The 18,027-nt window shown below is 46.7% G+C and overlaps 2 protein-coding genes across 2 annotated transcripts in view; both read left to right on the forward strand.

The window, feature by feature from the left end:
* Positions 1–266: 266 nt before the first annotated feature.
* LOC101171141 (ethanolamine-phosphate cytidylyltransferase) lies at positions 267–6,747 on the forward strand. Its single transcript, XM_023959809.2, has 12 exons — positions 267–560; positions 1,817–1,905; positions 3,455–3,616; positions 3,700–3,851; positions 3,919–3,960; positions 4,115–4,253; positions 4,331–4,413; positions 4,496–4,573; positions 4,870–4,935; positions 5,600–5,665; positions 5,854–5,942; positions 6,016–6,747. The coding sequence occupies exons 1-12, from the start codon at positions 445–447 to the stop codon at positions 6,122–6,124; spliced, it is 1,191 nt and encodes a 396-aa protein (XP_023815577.1). The 5' UTR covers positions 267–444; the 3' UTR covers positions 6,125–6,747.
* Positions 6,748–7,978: 1,231 nt separating this feature from the next.
* Positions 7,979–18,027, forward strand: part of LOC144986774 (guanine nucleotide-binding protein G(o) subunit alpha-like) — a 28,029-nt gene continuing 17,980 nt past the window's right edge. The window contains exons 1-2 of the mRNA XM_078934847.1: positions 7,979–8,283; positions 8,357–8,448. Of these exons, the coding sequence (XP_078790973.1) occupies positions 8,148–8,283; positions 8,357–8,448 (228 nt within the window). The 5' untranslated portion in view covers positions 7,979–8,147. The remainder of the gene's footprint in view (positions 8,284–8,356; positions 8,449–18,027) is intronic.

Here is an 18,027-nt window from a genome sequence, read left to right on the forward strand (position 1 = left end):
GTTTAGTGTATTTTACCAACAATAAACTGTGTTTTGGGTTATCCAGTTTACACCTGAAACCAAGTGAATAACCTGTGTGTTACACTTTGTACATGTATGTACAAATGTCTTACGCATGTGTCCTCTATTCGTTCCCCAACAGTGAAACAAAGCTGACCTCAATTGTCTGAATTAATCTGTAATTATGAAGAGTTAGTTCGGATGTGTTTTAAATCCAAATTACAGTGTAAATACGGTTTTAAATGACGCAACCGAGTTGTCACGTGACACGGCAGCCCCGCCGTCTCTTACGTCAGCGGTGAGGGTGGCTCGCTGTGACGCCGCTGAAGCCCTTCCTCTGTCTGTCCGCTCGGGAACCAGAACCAGCAGCTTTCTCGCGTTAGGAACGCTCTTCACCGGGATCGATACGCCGAGGTTCGAAGCAGTTCGCCTGAAAGCGTCGACATGATCCGGAACGGGCACGCGGACGGGCCGCGCGGAGGTGAAGCCGGTAAGCCGCAGAGCTCCGCCCGCAGCCCGGAGAAGAGGAGGCGGGAGATCCGGGTGTGGTGTGACGGCTGGTGAGTTGGAGGCTGTGAAGCTGACCTTTGGACCCACTAGCATGTTGATGCTACCGCGGCGGTTCCGTGACCCGCTTCCGCGTTCTGCTGAAGCGCTGTGGAGAGGGAGACGGGCGCTCTGTTAGAACACGGTTCTAACGCTTTAAACGGCGTTTCTGACGCTGTTATTACGTTATCGTGACAGTGTGACCCAGCTCGTGCTTGCGCGCGTGCACAAGGGGCAATAAATAAGCCGGAGAGACATTTTCCAGCTATGCCGTCATCATTTCATTTTTGAAGTTTGTAAAACTTTATAATTTATGCGTTCACAGGTACTTTTACTCTGCGCAAGCGCACGAGGTCATGCTGACCATGGGGCGGAGTTATAATAGAAGCACAGATCAGTTCATGCAGGAAAAATGCATGTTTCAGAATTGTAAAGAGGCCAGATGGCTGTGTGTTTGCCTGGAGAGTGAAGGTTCTCCTGCTGCCTTCAGGCCCGGTTCTTCAGAACTCCTGCTTTCACTCCATCAGAGACCGCTGCTGGCAGCTTCTGAGGTTCCCCAAGGTTCCCTTCACGCCGCCACACAAACTCCACAGCTTGATCTCCATTCGCCCTGCGTTCACACAGAGTGCTCACCAGCATCAGGGCCTCAGCGGACCGCTTTTGGGTTTGGACCCAGACCCAGAAGAAGACAGCTGCAAAACGCAGAACCTTCTCACCAGCAGCCAGAGCTGATGGAGGCGAGCAGAAAAATACCCAGTTGTCCTGAAGGGCACCAACACAGCGAGCTGGTTTGGTTCGGTTCTGATCTGGTGCCTTAAGTCTGCAGGGTGCCACTGGCCCCGTGAATCTCTGAAAGAGCAGCAGGGGGCGCCAGCTCTTTGAGGAAATGTTTTACCATGATATCACTTTTTATCTCATCTGTGAACCACTTTTCCTGAATTACACAGCATCTGATAGAGAGGACATGTCTGTTTGGTTACATGGGATATTCTGCCTCATATTAGGGTTATTTATGTGTGTGTGTGTGACATGCATCTGTGTGATGCTGCAGTTTCATCCCTCTTGCTATTCAGTTGCGTTTGGTGTTCTGCAGAATTCGTCTTTAAAAACTGAAACTTGACTTTAAGTTTGACACTGAAATGTTTCCATTAAAGAGGAAGAAAAGGTCCTGCAGGTGCCACGGGCTTGGCTGTGTTTGCTCCTCTGCGGGTCACAGCTGACCCCTGCAGGCGTCTGCCCCAGAATGACATCTGTGTTTGTGTTTCCGCAGCTACGACATGGTGCACTACGGCCACTCCAACCAGCTGCGACAGGCCAAAGCCATGGGAGACCGCCTCATAGTGGGCGTGCACACAGATGGTAGGAATCAGTGCAGCTGAGGTGCAAACAAACGGATCCGAAGCAGAGGTGTTCAGAAAAGCAAACAGGATGAAGATGTCTTCTTCAACAGCTTGATAGCTGGCAGAAATGGAGTCGGTGATGTCATGACAGGGATGCTGAATCCCATTCAGAGCAAGAAGATCAGTAAAGGCGCAAACAAAGTTGAGTGAAGGAAGGAAGGAGCTCCTGTCAGGTTGACCTTCAAGAACCTTCTCTTCTCCCTTTTATATTTGTTTTCATTTTAACGCTAAATGAATGTCATAGGAAATAAATGTCCATGATAAAACGGAAGCTCCACAGTTCATAAGGATTCAAAGTAGGGGTGGGTGATACTGGGAATTTGGGTATACCTAGTAATTACAGGGCGAGATTTGCTGATCTTGATACCAATACTTTTTCTTTGAAATGTGGCGATTATAGAATCATTTTGGAAAGACAAATTTTTTTGTGTATGGAATAAAGGCAGATGAAGTGTGCACTATCAGAAATTAACACACGCTTGAAGCCCACGCCGTCCGACGTGAAGCAGAAACAATCGTTTCTGATAAGGAACTTCGAAGGCCATTAACCCGCTTCTGCAATGGTCACTTACAAAAGACCAAGACCCTCAACCCGTTTGTAGTACTTAATTCTTGTTATTTCTTTCGGCTTGGATCGCTTTTTTCGCAAGAAGCAGATTATTTGATATGTGGAGCAGCGGGTTGTCATGGTAACAACTGAGCCAGCACCAAACTCGACTGCAGCAGCAAAGGAAAGCGATATATATGCTAATCGTCCCCATGGGTTGAATAAAGCATCAGTTCAGAGAGAAAGTTGTCCTCTTACCGCTTGTTTTTGTCCAGATGATGAAGCTAAAGTTTGTTTCAGAGAAGCCAGCGCAGTTTTTAGGCGTAAGGTTATCACTGTGGATTATCACTTCAATGCACACCCAGCAGCCAATCAGAATCGAGTATTCACCCGGACCATGGTATAAGTGTATAATAAAACCCAGGACAGAGACTTTCTGCAAGTAAAAAAGTTTGTGAACTAATCAATCTGAACTGAACATACATAATTATGGAACATCTATTTTAACAATAGCATAATACAATAAGATATCAATAAGAAAACAGTAAGCACCTAGGCGTGTGCCATTTGACCCCTCCAATGGGGCAGTGGTGACCTGCAGACAACAGCTGTTCTCGGGAACCATTTGGTGGTTTAAATAAATATAAATAAACAACATGACAAAAAATCCTGTCATTGTGTGCAAAAACCTGGCTCCACAATGACCGCTCTCTGATGAAACGGCGGGGGGGGGGGGGGGGGGGGGGGGTGAGCTGTTTGTAGACAGGTAGACACCTCTGGTATGAACACAGTGAGTAAATTCAAGCTGTATGTCAGACAGAAAAGTATCGACCTCATCACACTGGTATCAATACGCGTCATCAATAGTATCCATAATCTGATCAAAACGCCCACCAAAGTGTTCTATAAAAGCTGTGGCGTTCAGGGACTTCAGTTCAACATGACTCCTCTGTTTTCAAAGAGGAGATTTCCAAACACAAGGGCCCCCCCGTCTTCACGCAGGAGGAGCGCTACAAGATGGTGCGCGCCATCAAGTGGGTGGATGAGATCGTGGAGGGAGCGCCGTACGTCACCACGCTGGAGACTCTGGACAAACACAGCTGTGACTTCTGCGTGCACGGAGGTGAGTGCGCCCAAATCCTAGCTGCTGTGTGTGTGTGTGTAGGGGGGGGGGTCCCACAGGCTCACCGCGCTTCTGTTCCACAGATGACATCACGCTCACGGTGGACGGCAAGGACACCTACGAGGAGGTGAAACGGGCCGGCCGCTACCGCGAGTGCAAGCGCACACAGGGCGTCTCCACCACAGACCTGGTGGGGCGCATGCTGCTCATGACCAAGGCCCACCACAGCACTATGGTGAGTCTGGGTGAAGCATGGGGGGTGGGGGCCGATCCAGCAGCTCATCGGATGCTCTGCCCCGCAGGACAACCCAGACTATCAGGAACACAAGGACAACTTTGGAAAGGTGAGCGTCTTGATGGTCGTCCTGCTTTGATGCGCGGGATTGTTCGCTGAAAATGAAAAACAAACCATTGTGGTTCAGAGAAAAAGAACCCAGGAAAGACTAGACCTGCCTGGGTCCGGCTTGGCCGTCACATGAGCCGTGTTTCTGCTTTAAGGGACCTGGAGGCCACAGTCCCTGGACCGGGGTCTGTCAGTTCTTGCAGACGTCCCAGAAAATCATCCAGTTTGCCTCGGGAGAGGAGCCCCAGCCCGGGGACACCATCATCTACGTGGCTGGAGCCTTCGACCTGTTCCGTATCCTCTCGCCCTGCAGTCTGTTAAACACTGGCTGCCTTCACGCTGCTGCATCCTTAACCACAAACGCCACACAGATATCGGCCACGTGGACTTCCTGGAGATGGTCTACAAACAGGCAGAGAGGCCCTACGTCATTGTCGGCCTGCACTTTGATCAGGTAACCCCCCCACAGCCCCCACAGGAAGGACGTGGAGGTTCGTGTCCAGAAACCTAAAGGACTCTTTTCTGATTGTCTTCAGGAAGTGAACCGTTACAAGAGGAAGAACTACCCCATCATGAACATCCACGAGAGGACCCTGAGCGTCCTCGCCTGTCGGGTAAGGTGGGACGGGGGGCACTCTGCTGTCTGTGCTGAAGAACAGCAACTCTCTGTGGTTGTCATGGCAACTCAGTGCGTGGTGGTGTGACCCAAAGGTTAAAGAACTTTTAGTATGTAAGTTGGGTCCGTCTTTGTTTGTGTGGGCCAGAACACCTCCTTCAGGGACCCATCAAACCATGGAAGTCACTCGGGACGTCCCATCGGGGTTCTGTCCGGGACAGTAACCAACCCAACAAAGGATCAGCAGAGGTTTGTCGAGCGCCGGCTCATTGGCATCTGTGTGTTTGTTTGCAGTACGTGTCTGAGGTGGTGATCGGGGCGCCATACGCCGTGGGCAAAGATCTGCTGGATCATTTTAAGGTTGGTCTCCTCGTGCGTCACGTTTCTGAACACTTTAGACACACGTTTCCACGATGAGGCTGAAATGAATCATAAATCTGCTGTGTTAGGGTCCAGAAGGATCCTGGTTCTGAGTCAGAGGAGCTGGTTTGACTTTCCATACTTGATGGAATCTATGTTTAACTGAAAATTGGACTATTGTCCACTGAAAAGAAACATTCTGCTTCCTTTCAGCTGCTCCCTTTAGGGGGCGCCACAGCAGATCAACTGAATCTATTTAACACGTCCTCTTCATCTTCGTCATCCTCTTCAATGGAGCTCTTTTTGACCTCTGCATTAGACCATACTGTTGCTCACAATTGTTCACCTCTGACCTCAGTCTGGGTTCCTCTACCGTCATGTTCTTCTAACAAACACTAGCTCGCCTCTCCTGCAGGAACCCAGTGAGGAATGCTGCTGGCCTCAGGACTTTCACACATCACAGGAATGACCACCGGCCTTTTAACTCCTCCTTAGCCTTGTTCTCGCCTCCTGCAGGTTCTGGTTTGTTATTAATGCAGTTTGTGGTGGAGTCTGTGCAGACTGTGGCGCCCCCTGGTGGATCTTTGGACAGATGCTGCATCTGATGGAATGACAATGATAAAAACAGAAGCAGTTTGACAGCTGCAGGTGTGTTTGTGTGCAGGTGGACCTGGTGTGTCACGGAAAGACGGAGGTGTTTCCAGACAAAGACGGATCGGACCCCTATTCTGTGAGTAGAACATCTGGGAAGGAACTGGCTGCTCTGCCTTCAGGCTTACTGCGGACCAGAAGAACCCCTGCTCCTCCTTTGAGAGGCAGCAGGAGTTAGCTTACCCCCTACCTCATTCTGGGTCAGGAAAAGATGTAGTTCAGTCCTTGGCGCTGTTTTCTGTAACCTGACGCTCGCTCTACCTCTAGGAGCCGAAGAGGAGGGGGATTTTCAGGAGCATCGACAGCGGAAACAATTTGACCACGGATGACATCGTCCAGAGGATCATTGAGAACAGGTGAGGAGCTCTGCTCACCTGCGCCTCATCAGTTCTTCAGCGCCCTGCCTGACTGCCCCCCCCCCCTTCTCAGACTGCAGTTTGAAGCCAGGAACCAGAAGAAGGAGGCCAAGGAGATGGCTGTGATCGAAGCGATGAAGAGGAGGGAGCAGGAAGACACGGCACAACCAGCCAACCTGTGAGCTTGTTCCCTCAGCTGCAGGGGAGGGAGGAGCCTGTGGAGAAGGGAGGAGCCTGTGGAGAAAGGAGGGGCTTTAGAGGTGGTTGTCCTCTGGATGAGGGTTGAGGAAGACGCAACGGTTCTTCCCCTGTGGTCTACATGTAGACGTTTTTTCAGCAGAACTGACTGTTGTTGTTCTGTGTTTAGCTGTAAACAGATTCATGTATGCACTTTGTCTGATTTTAACTCTTTTAGAATCATCGTCTAACAAAAACCTATTTTTGTGAGCCGATGGTTCCTTCCTGTACTCGTGCACCTCCATGAGCGTGCACAATCCTGAAGCTGTCCACTGAGAACGAGAGATCCGGATCCAGACAGCTGGGGGGGGGGTCAAGCTGTTTGGGTCTGACCCACTCGACCTGCAGGGGGGTGGGGTCTCAGTTTGTATCGTTCTTAATCCCTCTGATTCACTTAAAGAGATGTTAACGTTGTGCAGAATACAGCTCCTCCCATCGCCGTGCACGTGAGTGCACGTGAGTGCACGTGTCAGGCGGCAGCCTCAGGAAGAAGCTCCTAACCTCATAACACATTCACCTTTGTATGTTTGCAAAGCTTTTTAGAAGATTAAAGTTTTATTCCCAATAACTTGAGTTTTTGTTTTATTTTTGCAAACCTAAAGAAACAGAAGTGAAAAAGGAAAAAACAAACAAAGGAAAAATAAGTGGGTTAAAAACGTTGGTTATAGTGATGCATGGAAAAGTCTTGAAATAATAGGGATTTCGGGAGTTTAATTCAAACGTGGAGCAAGCCCGGGACAAACAGGCGTAGCACTGAGGTCCACAATCTGTCTTTTTTCTGTCTGAGACCCTGCTGTGTCTCACAGGCACAACACCTGAACCAAGAAGCAGCTTAAACACTCTCTGGAATCCTTTATTTTTCAGGAACCTTCCTCTTTTTCTGACCTCATCAGTTAGTGTACACTGAGGGGCGGGGCTTAATCTCCTTTAAACCCTCTGTTTGAGACTGTCACTGTGGTTTGTTTTTTGACTCATCCTTCCCAGAGCGCCAGCCTCTCTCTCTGTTCCCCCCTCTGCACTTGTCTATCAGCTGACCCAGACCATGGGCCTCCCTCCACTGTGTCAGGGTCTCCTCATCACGCAGGAGCTCCTTCTGAGCCAGAAGATTCAGAAAATGAAAGTTTTCATTCTTTAGGTTCTTTGGTCCTGGTTTTATTTTCCTGCCACACATGTCCAGCAGGTGTTGGTGAGTGGGTGGAGGCGGCACAGACAGAAAACTGACTGGCTAAGCGCTGTAAACAAACAACACAACACAACACGTTTGGATTCATCAACAAATGTAGATTTGAAACTCCAGAAAGGTGTTTCCCTCTGAAAGTGAGACTCTCAGAACCCTCAGCTGCCTGCCGATGCTCAAATGTTTGCTGACTCAGCGCTTCTTCGCGTTCTGCAAGCTTTGACTCACCGATCCATTAGTAGATGCAATCCACCAAACAATATCACCTTCTCCAGCCGGAACACAGAGAACGGAGCACTCCTTCATGTTCAGGTGGGGAGGGTCTGAGTGGGATGAGATTCAAGTCCAGACACGGGTTTGATTCCTCTGAAGGATTTGGACCAGAAATGAGAAAAATATTCAGACGAAACCAAAACCACTTTGAGGGCTTTGAGGGTTCCTGTAAAGCTTAGATCTGGAGGACAAGTTTGGATTTAGGTAATAAGTTGGCCTTTTATCAGACTTTCCTGAGCCTCCGTACGCCGCATGCGCAGCAGGGTTTGCTCACCTGCTTTTGTGGCTCTCAGGTAAAGCTGTAAACAAACAAACGTCACTTCCTGGGAAGAGGCTGGGCTGTCCGTTCCATGTGGGCAGCGGCAGGGGGAGGGCCCTCTGTTTTAGGAGGTGGGGTACGGGTCCTCCTCTGGAGAGTCCCGCCAAGACCGCAAAAGGCGCTCAGTCTGATGGACCGGCTGGTCCTAAAGTTCTGCAGCGGGTTCTGGTTCTGAAGTCCGCAGCAGGTCGGACAGGACATGATGGGGATGGGGCTGTGCCTGGGAATCGAACTTCCAGAGGACAGGGAGGCGAGGATCCGCAGCGCCGGGATAGACCGGGAGCTGCTGGAGTGCGCCAAGAGGGACATGAAGGAGGTTCGAGTCCTGCTGCTGGGTGAGAGCAGACTGCGGTTCGATTCGGACCCGCACTCGGACCCGGGCATTAACCGACTGGTGTCGACCCGCAGGAGCGGCGGAGAGCGGGAAGAGCACTTTGGTCAAACAGATGAAGATTATCCACAGCGGCGGATTCAGCGGGCACGAGCTCCTCAGCTTCAAGGTGAGAAACGGGGGCGCGCGCGCGCGCGCGTGTATTTTCAAAAGGTGGACTTCAGCAGAAGATCTCGGTTAAAACTAGTTAATTCCTAAATTGTAAAAACTTTTTCTTCTAAACTTCTGGTTTAAACTGAAGGATGGTTGACAGAGTTTGGAGTCTTCCATGTTCCTTATTTTCCTTGCAATGTAAACATAGTCTTTTGGAATATAAAGAAAAAACGAAAAAAGGATTTTACCTTGAGGAAAATTCTATTCAATTTTATTTATATAGCCCAAAATCACAACAACAGTTGTCTCAATGGCCTTCGTACCAGTAATTGTAAAGTAAACATTAAATCATAAGGATCGTGAATAAATATATTCAATAGGAAAATTCTAAAATGAACTAACTAAACAGACTAAACTAAACTAAACCCTGCCCTTAGACCCTCCTTCTTGGTAAGGAAAAACTCCTAAAACAACGGATTCTGGAAAAATCATAGTGATCAAGAGTAGAGGAGAGTAGAAGTAGAAGTAGATGAGAATAGAGGACAGAACCCCAGTGCACCATAGTTTCCCCAGCTTTTAACTATTAGCAGCCTACCAAAAACAAATAGTTATTGTTATTAAGTTTAATTTAACCACGTTAACAGCAAGGTAATATTCTATGAATACTAGCTAGTCTGACAATAAGCCAGTCCAAAGAGGAATGTTTTAATTCTAACTTTGAATAGAGAAACTGTGTCGGCCTCTCTTACATGAGCTGGGAGCATATTCCATAGAACAGCGGCTTGGTGGCTAAACGCTCTACCTCCAACCGTACTTTTATTAATTCTAGGAACCACAAGCAGTCCTGCATTTTGTGAGCAAAGTGTTCTGTTTGGGTGGTAAGGCAGTAAGAGGTCTTTAATATAGGATGGGGTCATACGTTTGCAAGGCCTTATAGATAAGCAGGAGGATTTTGAACTTGATTCTTGATTCAACTGAGCCAGTGAAGTGAAACTAACACAGGAGTGATGTGATCTCTTCTGCTAGTTCCTGCTAACAATCTAGCTTTTGCATTCTGAAACAAGCTGGAGACTTCTTAAATGGTAAATGGCGTATACCTATATAGCGCTTGCTACCTTCTTACGAAGGCCCAAAGCGCTTTACAGTCACAGTCCCATTCACCCATGCACACACACATTCACACACTGGTGTGAATGTCCGCTGCCGAACACTGGCGCCAACCTCCCACCAGAGGCAAGGTGGGGTTCAGTGTCTTGCCCTGCAATCTTACGATCATGGGTCGACCGCCCTACCGCTGCACCACTGCCGCCCCTAAGAAACTCTTAGGACACGCTGCTCACAAAGAGTAACAGTAATCCAGTCTAACAAATACATGGAGGAGCTTTTCAGCATCACTTTTAGAGAATTTATCTCTGATCTTACCTATGTTCCGCAGGTGGAAAAAATGCAGTTTTAAAAGCCTGTAATACAGTATGTGAGCCTCAAAAGAGAAATCTTGGTTAAATAAAACCCCAAGGTTTCTAACTGTGGAATTGGGGGCTATACTTATGCCATCCAGGGAGACTATCTGAGCAGACAGAGCATCTCTGAGGTTTTTAGGACCTAGTATAATGACCTCAGTTTTTTCTGAGTTCAGTAGAAGGTAATTAATTGTCATCCAGGTCTTGATGTCTCTGATGCAGGCATTCAGTTTCTCTATATGGTCATTCTGGTCAGGTTTAATGGATAAATACAACTGCATCTCATCTGCATAACAGAGAAAATTAATGCAGTGTTTCCTAATTATGTTTCCAGGGGCAGCATGTAAAGCATAGATAGGATTAATAATTATGAATAAAACTGCTTTTTGAGTCTTCCTGTTTGGGTGATTTATAGACAATATTATGCTTTAAAAGGAGTTCAATTCAATTTTATTTGTACAGCCCAAAATCACAACAACAGTCGTCTCGATGGGCTTCGAAGTAAAACATGAAATCAAAAGGATCACGAATACAAAGAGTTCAATAGAAAAATACTAAAATGAACTAACAAACTGACTAAGCTATACTGGCATCCCTGCCCTTAGACCCCCCTTCGCGGTAAGGAAAAACTCCCAAAAAAACCGGATTCCGGAAAAAACGAAGAAACCTCAGGGGTGCCCACATGAAGGAGGGATCCTCCCCCAGGACGGACAGGCGATTTACCAGAAATCTTAGAGAAGAATTAACTTATCTAAATCTACAACTACATATATAAAAGTCCAGCAGACGAGCTTCATCCAGCCGTGGTTATCGGGACAGTCAAAGGCGCGAGTCGAGCCGGAGACAGGAACCACAGCCAGGTGTAGGAGCAGGAGCAGAGACGAGGTACTCGGTCAGGTACAGAGCAGAGACGAGCCAGAGATGAGCCAGAGGCAGGATCCACAGCCAGGTGTAGGAGCGGGAGCGAAGGCGAGGTAAACGGTCAGGAACTGGAGCACGGATGAGCCAACTGGAGTCTGGAAGCACTCCCACTCCCCAGGAGGGGAGAGGAAAAGAGGGACAATACATGAATCGCACTGCACCAAACAGAGGCATGGAGAACTAAATGATAAATTATGATCAAGAATAGAGGAGAGGAAGGGTAGAAGTAAAAAAGGAAAGAGGACAGAACCCCAGTGCACCATAGTTACCCCAGCTTCAACTTCTAGCAGCCTTTTAAAAGAAATAGTTATTATTAAATTTAATTTAAACAAACTAACATTAAGTTAAATAATCTCTGAATACTAACTAGTCTGACAATAAGCCTGTCCAAAGAGGAATGTTTTCAGTCTAGCTTTGAATGTAGAAACTGAGTCGGCCTCTCTTATATGAGCTGGGAGTTTATTCCATAAGACAGGGGCTTGGTGGCTAAACGCTCTACCTCCAACCGTACTTTTACCAATTCTAGGAACCACAAGCAGTCCTGCATTTTGCGAGCGAAGTGTTCTGATTGGTTGGTAAGGGACTATGAGGTCCTTAATATAGGACGGGGCCATTCCATGTAAGGCCTTATAGGTTAACAGGAGGATCTTGAACTTAATTCTAGAATCAACTGGGAGCCAATGGAGCGAAACTAACACAGGAGTGATGTGATCTCTTCTGCTGGTTCCAGCTAACAATCTAGCAGCTGCGTTCTGAACAAGCTGGAGACTTCTTAAGGAACTCTTAGGACACGCTGCTAACAAGGAGTTACAGTAATCCAGCCTCGACGTAACAAATGCATGGATGAGTTTTTCAGCATCACTCTTAGAAAGTATATTTCTGATCTTAGCAATATTCCGCAGGTGAAAAAAGGCAGTTCTACATGCCTGAGATATGTGAGCCTTAAATGATAAATCCTGGTCAAGTAAAACCCCAAGGTTTCTAACTGTGGAATTGGGGGCTATACTTATACCATCCAGGGAGACTATCTGAGCAGACAGAGCATCTCTGAGGTTTTTAGGACCAAGTATAATGACCTCAGTTTTTTCTGGGTTCAAGAGGAGTTATAAACATGTTTGACTTTAGTGCTGACAAGTAAGCTAGGTTGTTGGCCGTGGTGCAGCAGTAGGGCGTTCGACCCATGATCGTAAAATTGCAGGTTTGATTCCCGCCTTGCATGCCCATAAGTCGATGTGACCTTGGGCAAGACACTGAACCCCACCTTCCCTTTGGTGGTAGGTTGACGCCAGTGTTCGGCAGTGGAGCCGCCACCAGTGTGTGACTGGGTGAATGTGTGTCTGACTGTAAAGCACTTTGGGCCTTGTAGGTAGAACAGCATTATATAAGTATAGGCCATTTACCATATTACTGCTAAAACGCCTCCTTTCCCTGGATTTCTGATAGTTATTATAGCGGGGGGGGGGTTGCTTCATTCAGTCTAACATAGTCATCCTGTTGGAGCCATGTTTCTGTTAAGGCTAGTTTGTTATCATTAATTAACTCATTAATTAAGAGGGTTTTGGAGGAAATGGATCTGTTTAATAAATAAATTTGATTCCATTCATCACATTTTCTTTTACTTCATGCTAGAAATAGACATAACAGTGTTGTACAATATGTGAGCATCACTTTGCTGTTAGACCCATATCATGATACCATCACCACAGGGTCAGATTTTTGCGGTGTTCTGAAGGAACACAGCTGTTTTTTGTAGTGTGATCTTCATGAATATGTGAGTGTTCTACTCACAGATGAAGGCAGGACTCACGGGAGCATAATAAACCCTTCGTACCACAAATCAAAACTTTGCTGATCAGTTTGTTTAGTTTGTGTTTCTTTTTTCTGGTGTGAAGAATGATGAAGAGTTGTTCTTCATCATCGCTTCAGTTCTGTTTGGACAAAAGTTCATTTAGTTTGTGCCTCCACATGTATACATTTGCTCTCAGGCCAGTACTGCAGCAGAGTTTTTTTGTACACATGTGCAGGGACCTGTTCGCATGCATGTTTGTGCATGCGCACACATGCATGTGCATGAAGTTCCCAACTGTTTCCTCTGTCACATTTAAACGCTTTATTGCATTTATATTAGACCCACTCCAATAAAAATAGTGTTTTTAAAGTTTTTCTTGGGACATTTGTCTCATGATTGAGGATATATATAGAATGCAATAGTGGTGAATCAGTAGCTGATATTAAAATGCTGCCGAACACGGGCGCCAACCTTCCACCAGAGGCAAGGTGGGTGCCAGTGTCTTGCCCAAGGACATTTCGGCACAGGGGCTGGCAGGGTGGGAATCGAACCTGCAGTCTTCCAATCAGAGTTCAACCGCCCTACCGCTGCACCACGACCGCCCTAATGATAGGCTGGGGTTGTGAGGCAGGGCTCCAGACTGCGAGCAATTGGTCGCATTTTGCGACCAAAATTTGAGAGTGTGCGACTGAATTTTACATCCAGTCGCACATGTGCGACCAGTAAATTTGCCTCCCCCACCCTTCGTATTTTTTATACATCAAACGTGGAAGGGGCACATCAATGATCAATGAAATAATCAATGAGACGCAAGCCACACGGACGCAGGCAGACACACACACTCGCGCACATACTCATGAAACGCGAGCACGTACACTCTCGCGTGATACCTGTCTGTGAGGCGGCCACTGCGTGTGAGAAGAATAGGGAAAGCCACTGTGAGTGGCTAAAATGCGTGGAGGGGGCGGGGCCTAGAGATAATCGAGTGCGCGTAAACATCTGTGGGAAGGAAACTGAGACAAATATCACAACCTGATATCTGCGTCTGAGCTATGGGTAAGCGAACTATTGATTCGTTCTTCCGACCTGCGGCTAGTGTACCAGTGCCAGAGTGTACAGCAGGGGTCTCAAACTCGCGGCCGCAGGCTATTTGCGGCCCCCAAGATGATATTTTGCGGTCCCCGCCTTAATATGAAGGTTTAATGTTACTGCAGCCCGCCAGTTTGTATGAATGACACTTTTTCATCGTCGTGCACGGAGCTGACCAACCAATCACAGTGGGGTAAATGACTCTTGGGGGCGGGACAATGACAGGGTTTGAAAGCAGGAAACCTGACAGCCCCCTCCCTCCCCGGGCCACATTAAGAAGTTCCTTACTTTCCTTTTGAACGTATTTATTCGCTCGTAATTTTCTACATACATGCAGTCCGTGCTGAACTTTTCTCTGGGCCGCACAGAACCGGAGGAAGGTTAAGGTTTTGGTTACGGCGGCACATCAAACGGGTTACGGCAGCACACCGCTCCCGCGGGAGTCGGGTCAGCTGAGGAGAATAAATGTCCCACACGTACATGCGTGACAGCCAACGGGGCTTGAACTTTAAACACGTGCGGGCAAAAACAACATTAGTTTTAGACACACTGAAAATACGTGGGGAAAATGCAACGATAGACGTGTTTGAGATGAACCAGCACCTCGCCTGGATCGTTGGGGACACCAGGCGGGGGGGCTGAGAGATGAAAGCGAATCTGCAGCAAGACTGAAGGACAACAGTTGGAGTTGTCCTTAACATTCAATTTAGTTTTAATATTATTCTCCCCCTTAGTATGATCTGTGTTATTATATATTTTATGATTATTTTAATGTTTTGTGATGTATGTAGCCTTTTTTAATGAATTGGTATTTTAAATTATTTTAATTAATCACTCCACTACAAAAACCATCAGGACACATGTCCCATAATGCATTGTTTTGTAGTCTCTAGTTTCCAGCTGTGTCCGGGTAGGTTTGCCCCTTGCTCCCATCCCTTTCTCGCGATATTTTTGTGATGATTGACAGTTGATGTTGGAGCAAAAACAAAAATATATGTCTCACACCAGGTGATCTGCGCAGCGTTGAGTTCACCTGGGTGATCTCAAACACGCTTGTTGTGCATCTTGGCTGCACCTATTTGGTGTCACAAAGATAGATTTCCATCAGTTTTCTTTACTTATTTATACTGTCATGACAGCGATGGTGCTGTCAGTTTACCTTCTTGTTGCATCTTCAAAAGTGCAGAATAAAATGTGACACTGAATTTGAAACAGCACATTGTAATTTCTGCATCTATTATTAAAGTATTTATTAGTAATACAGTGGAAATTAGTAGATTTGGTTAGAATATTGATTTACGGTATGCGCCCCTAAATTTTCTGGTTGCGCCCCTAAATTTTTCAGTTAGGGGCCACTGTGCTCCTAGTGAAAAAAGTTAGTCTGGAGCCCTGTGTTTGTTTTGGTCTCTATCAATCAGGAGAAACTCGAGAGCTGACCGCAGCGCTCTGCTCCGCATGAGTGAAGATCCAACAGGGGTTGGGTTAGCAAACAATCCTCAACCTCCAAAGCGTCAAACTAGTCAAATGATTAACTCCCAAACAAAAGGTCTACTAAGATCAGGAAAAAGTGAGAAACATTTTGCCTTAAACATCTGAAGAAATAGATTTGGGGCTGGTGGTTTAGTGAAAGCCGTGTCCTCATTTGGGAGAACAGACATGGCAGGTCAGTAAAAGCAGACACTTCCAACAGACCAGAGCGTGACAAATGAACTGAATAGGAGAGGATGAGGAAGGAAGACTGTCCTAAAAGTGTGCACTCCCCATTTATCTGTCAAACTATGTGCACACTTTGGGTCAAACACTGCAAGCATGTCAGCAAAGAAGAAATGAAAATATCAAAAAGGAAAAAAGTGGAGGAACCGGCGTTAAAGCAATATCAAGTGAACAGTCATAGTCACACCTTAAACCCTTTGCTTGCTGCCACCTGCCTCATCTCTGAGGATTGTGGGTACTTTCAGTGGAGGTTTAGTGAGTCTGGCACAGAGAACTATTGTTCTGGTCCAGCTCTCTAAGCTAAGAGATCAGCTGTCCTGTGTCAGAGCATTTCCTAACAAGAACGTGTCTATTATCAACAGAAACAGCGGCTGCTGAGCCCAAACTGGACGTTTTTGCAGGCGTGCATGTTGTAGGCGGGAGTTTTACACTGCAGTAGGCCTCCACTTATTTCCCCTGACCCTTTTACACTCTCTCTTGCTAGCTTACAGCCCCTCACAGGGCTCCAGACTAACTTTTTTCACTAGGAGCACTGTGGCCCCTAACTGAAAAATTTAGGGGCGCAACCAGAAAATTTAGGGGCGCATACCGTAAATCAACATTCTAACCAAATCTACTAATTTCCACTGTATTACTAATAAATACTTTAATAATAGATGCAGAAATTACAATGTGCTGTTTCAAATTCAGTGTCACATTTTATTCTGCACTTTTGAAGATGCAACAAGAAGGTAAACTGACAAAAGCATCGCTGTCATGACAGTACAAATAAGTAAAGAAAACTGATGGAAATCTATCTTTGTGACACCAAATAGGTGCAGCCAAGATGCACAACAAGCGTGTTTGAGATCACCCAGGTGAACTCAACGCTGCGCAGATCACCTGGTGTGAGACATATATTTTTGTTTTTGCTCCAACATCAACTGTCAATCATCACAAAAATATCCCGAGAAAGGGATGGGAGCAAGGGGCAAACCTACCCGGACACAGCTGGAAACTAGAGACTACAAAACAATGCATTATGGGACATGTGTCCTGATGGTTTTTGTAGTGGAGTGATTAATTAAAATACTTTAAAATACCAATTCATTAAAAAAGGCTACATACATCACAAAACATTAAAATAATCATAAAATATATAATAACACAGATCATACTAAGGGGGAGAATAATATTAAAACTAAATTGAATGTTAAGGACAACTCCAACTGTTGTCCTTCAGTCTTGCTGCAGATTCGCTTTCATCTCTCAGCCCCCCCGCCTGGTGTCCCCAACGATCCAGGCGAGGTGCTGGTTCATCTCAAACACGTCTATCGTTGCATTTTCCCCAAGTGTTTTCAGTGTGTCTAAAACTAATGTTGTTTTTGCCCGCACGTGTTTAAAGTTCAAGCCCCGTTGGCTGTCACGCATGTAGGTGTGGGACATTTATTCTCCTCAGCTGACCCGACTCCCGCGGGACGGGAGCGGTGTGCTGCCGTAACCGTAACCAAAACCTAAACCTTCCTCCGGGTCTGTGCGGCCCAGAGAAAAGTTCAGCACGGACTGCATGTATTTAGAAAATTACGAGCGAATAAATACGTTCAAAAGGAAAGTAAGGAACTTCTTAATGTGGCCCGGGGAGGGAGGGGGCTGTCAGGTTTCCTGCTTTCAAACCCTGTCATTGTCCCGCCCCCAAGAGTCATATACCCCACTGTGATTGGTTGGTCAGCTCCGTGCACGACGATGAAAAAGTGTCATTCATACAAACTGGCGGGCTGCAGTAACATTAAACCTTCATATTAAGGCGGGGACCGCAAAATATCATCTTGGGGGCCGCAAATAGCCTGCGGCCGCGAGTTTGAGACCCCTGCTGTACACTCTGGCACTGGTACACTAGCCGCAGGTCGGAAGAACGAATCAATAGTTCGCTTACCCATAGCTCAGACGCAGATATCAGGTTGTGATATTTGTCTCAGTTTCCTTCCCACAGATGTTTACGCGCACTCGATTATCTCTAGGCCCCGCCCCCTCCACGCATTTTAGCCACTCACAGTGGCTTTCCCTATTCTTCTCACACGCAGTGGCCGCCTCACAGACAGGTATCACGCGAGAGTGTACGTGCTCGCGTTTCATGAGTATGTGCGCGAGTGTGTGTGTCTGCCTGCGTCCGTGTGGCTTGCGTCTCATTGATTATTTCATTGATCATTGATGTGCCCCTTCCACGTTTGATGTATAAAAAATACGAAGGGTGGGGGAAGCAAATTTACTGGTCGCACATGTGCGACTGGATGTAAAATTCAGTCGCACACTCTCAAATTTTGGTCGCAAAATGCGACCAATTGCTCGCAGTCTGGAGCCCTGAAACAACAACATGAAGGAAAACAAAAGACCTGTTGGATCCAACCTGTCGATTTCACAGATTTTTAGAAGCATCCACCCAACATCCAGCTTCTGTTCAGTATTTGAAGCAGAAACTATTGAATCTTGCACTTCCTCCGAGCCCCATTAGAGACTGGTGTCAAAAAGAAGCCATTTTATTTTGACTCCTGCGTTAAAAGTTCAATTTTACACCAAAAATAAACACACCTACAGCCCGGCTTCCAGTATTTTTATGTCTTACAATTTTTTTTTCTTTTCTTATTCA

This window comes from Oryzias latipes, chromosome 1 (genome assembly GCF_053564925.1).
Source record: "Oryzias latipes strain Hd-rR chromosome 1, Olatipes_Hd-rR_3.1".
NCBI classification, from domain to species: domain Eukaryota; kingdom Metazoa; phylum Chordata; class Actinopteri; order Beloniformes; family Adrianichthyidae; genus Oryzias; species Oryzias latipes.

What these genes read in the sequence shown, in the direction of transcription:
- LOC101171141 (XM_023959809.2), top strand. Translation starts at nt 445, where the DNA reads ATGATCCGGAACGGGCACGCGGACGGGCCGCGCGGAGGTGAAGCCGGT. An exon ending in TGGAGCCTTCGACCTGTTCC is followed by an intron (nt 4,254 to 4,330) that starts GTATCCTCTCGC and finishes AACGCCACACAG; the next exon opens with ATATCGGCCACGTGGACTTC. An exon ending in TGAGCGTCCTCGCCTGTCGG is followed by an intron (nt 4,574 to 4,869) that starts GTAAGGTGGGAC and finishes GTTTGTTTGCAG; the next exon opens with TACGTGTCTGAGGTGGTGAT.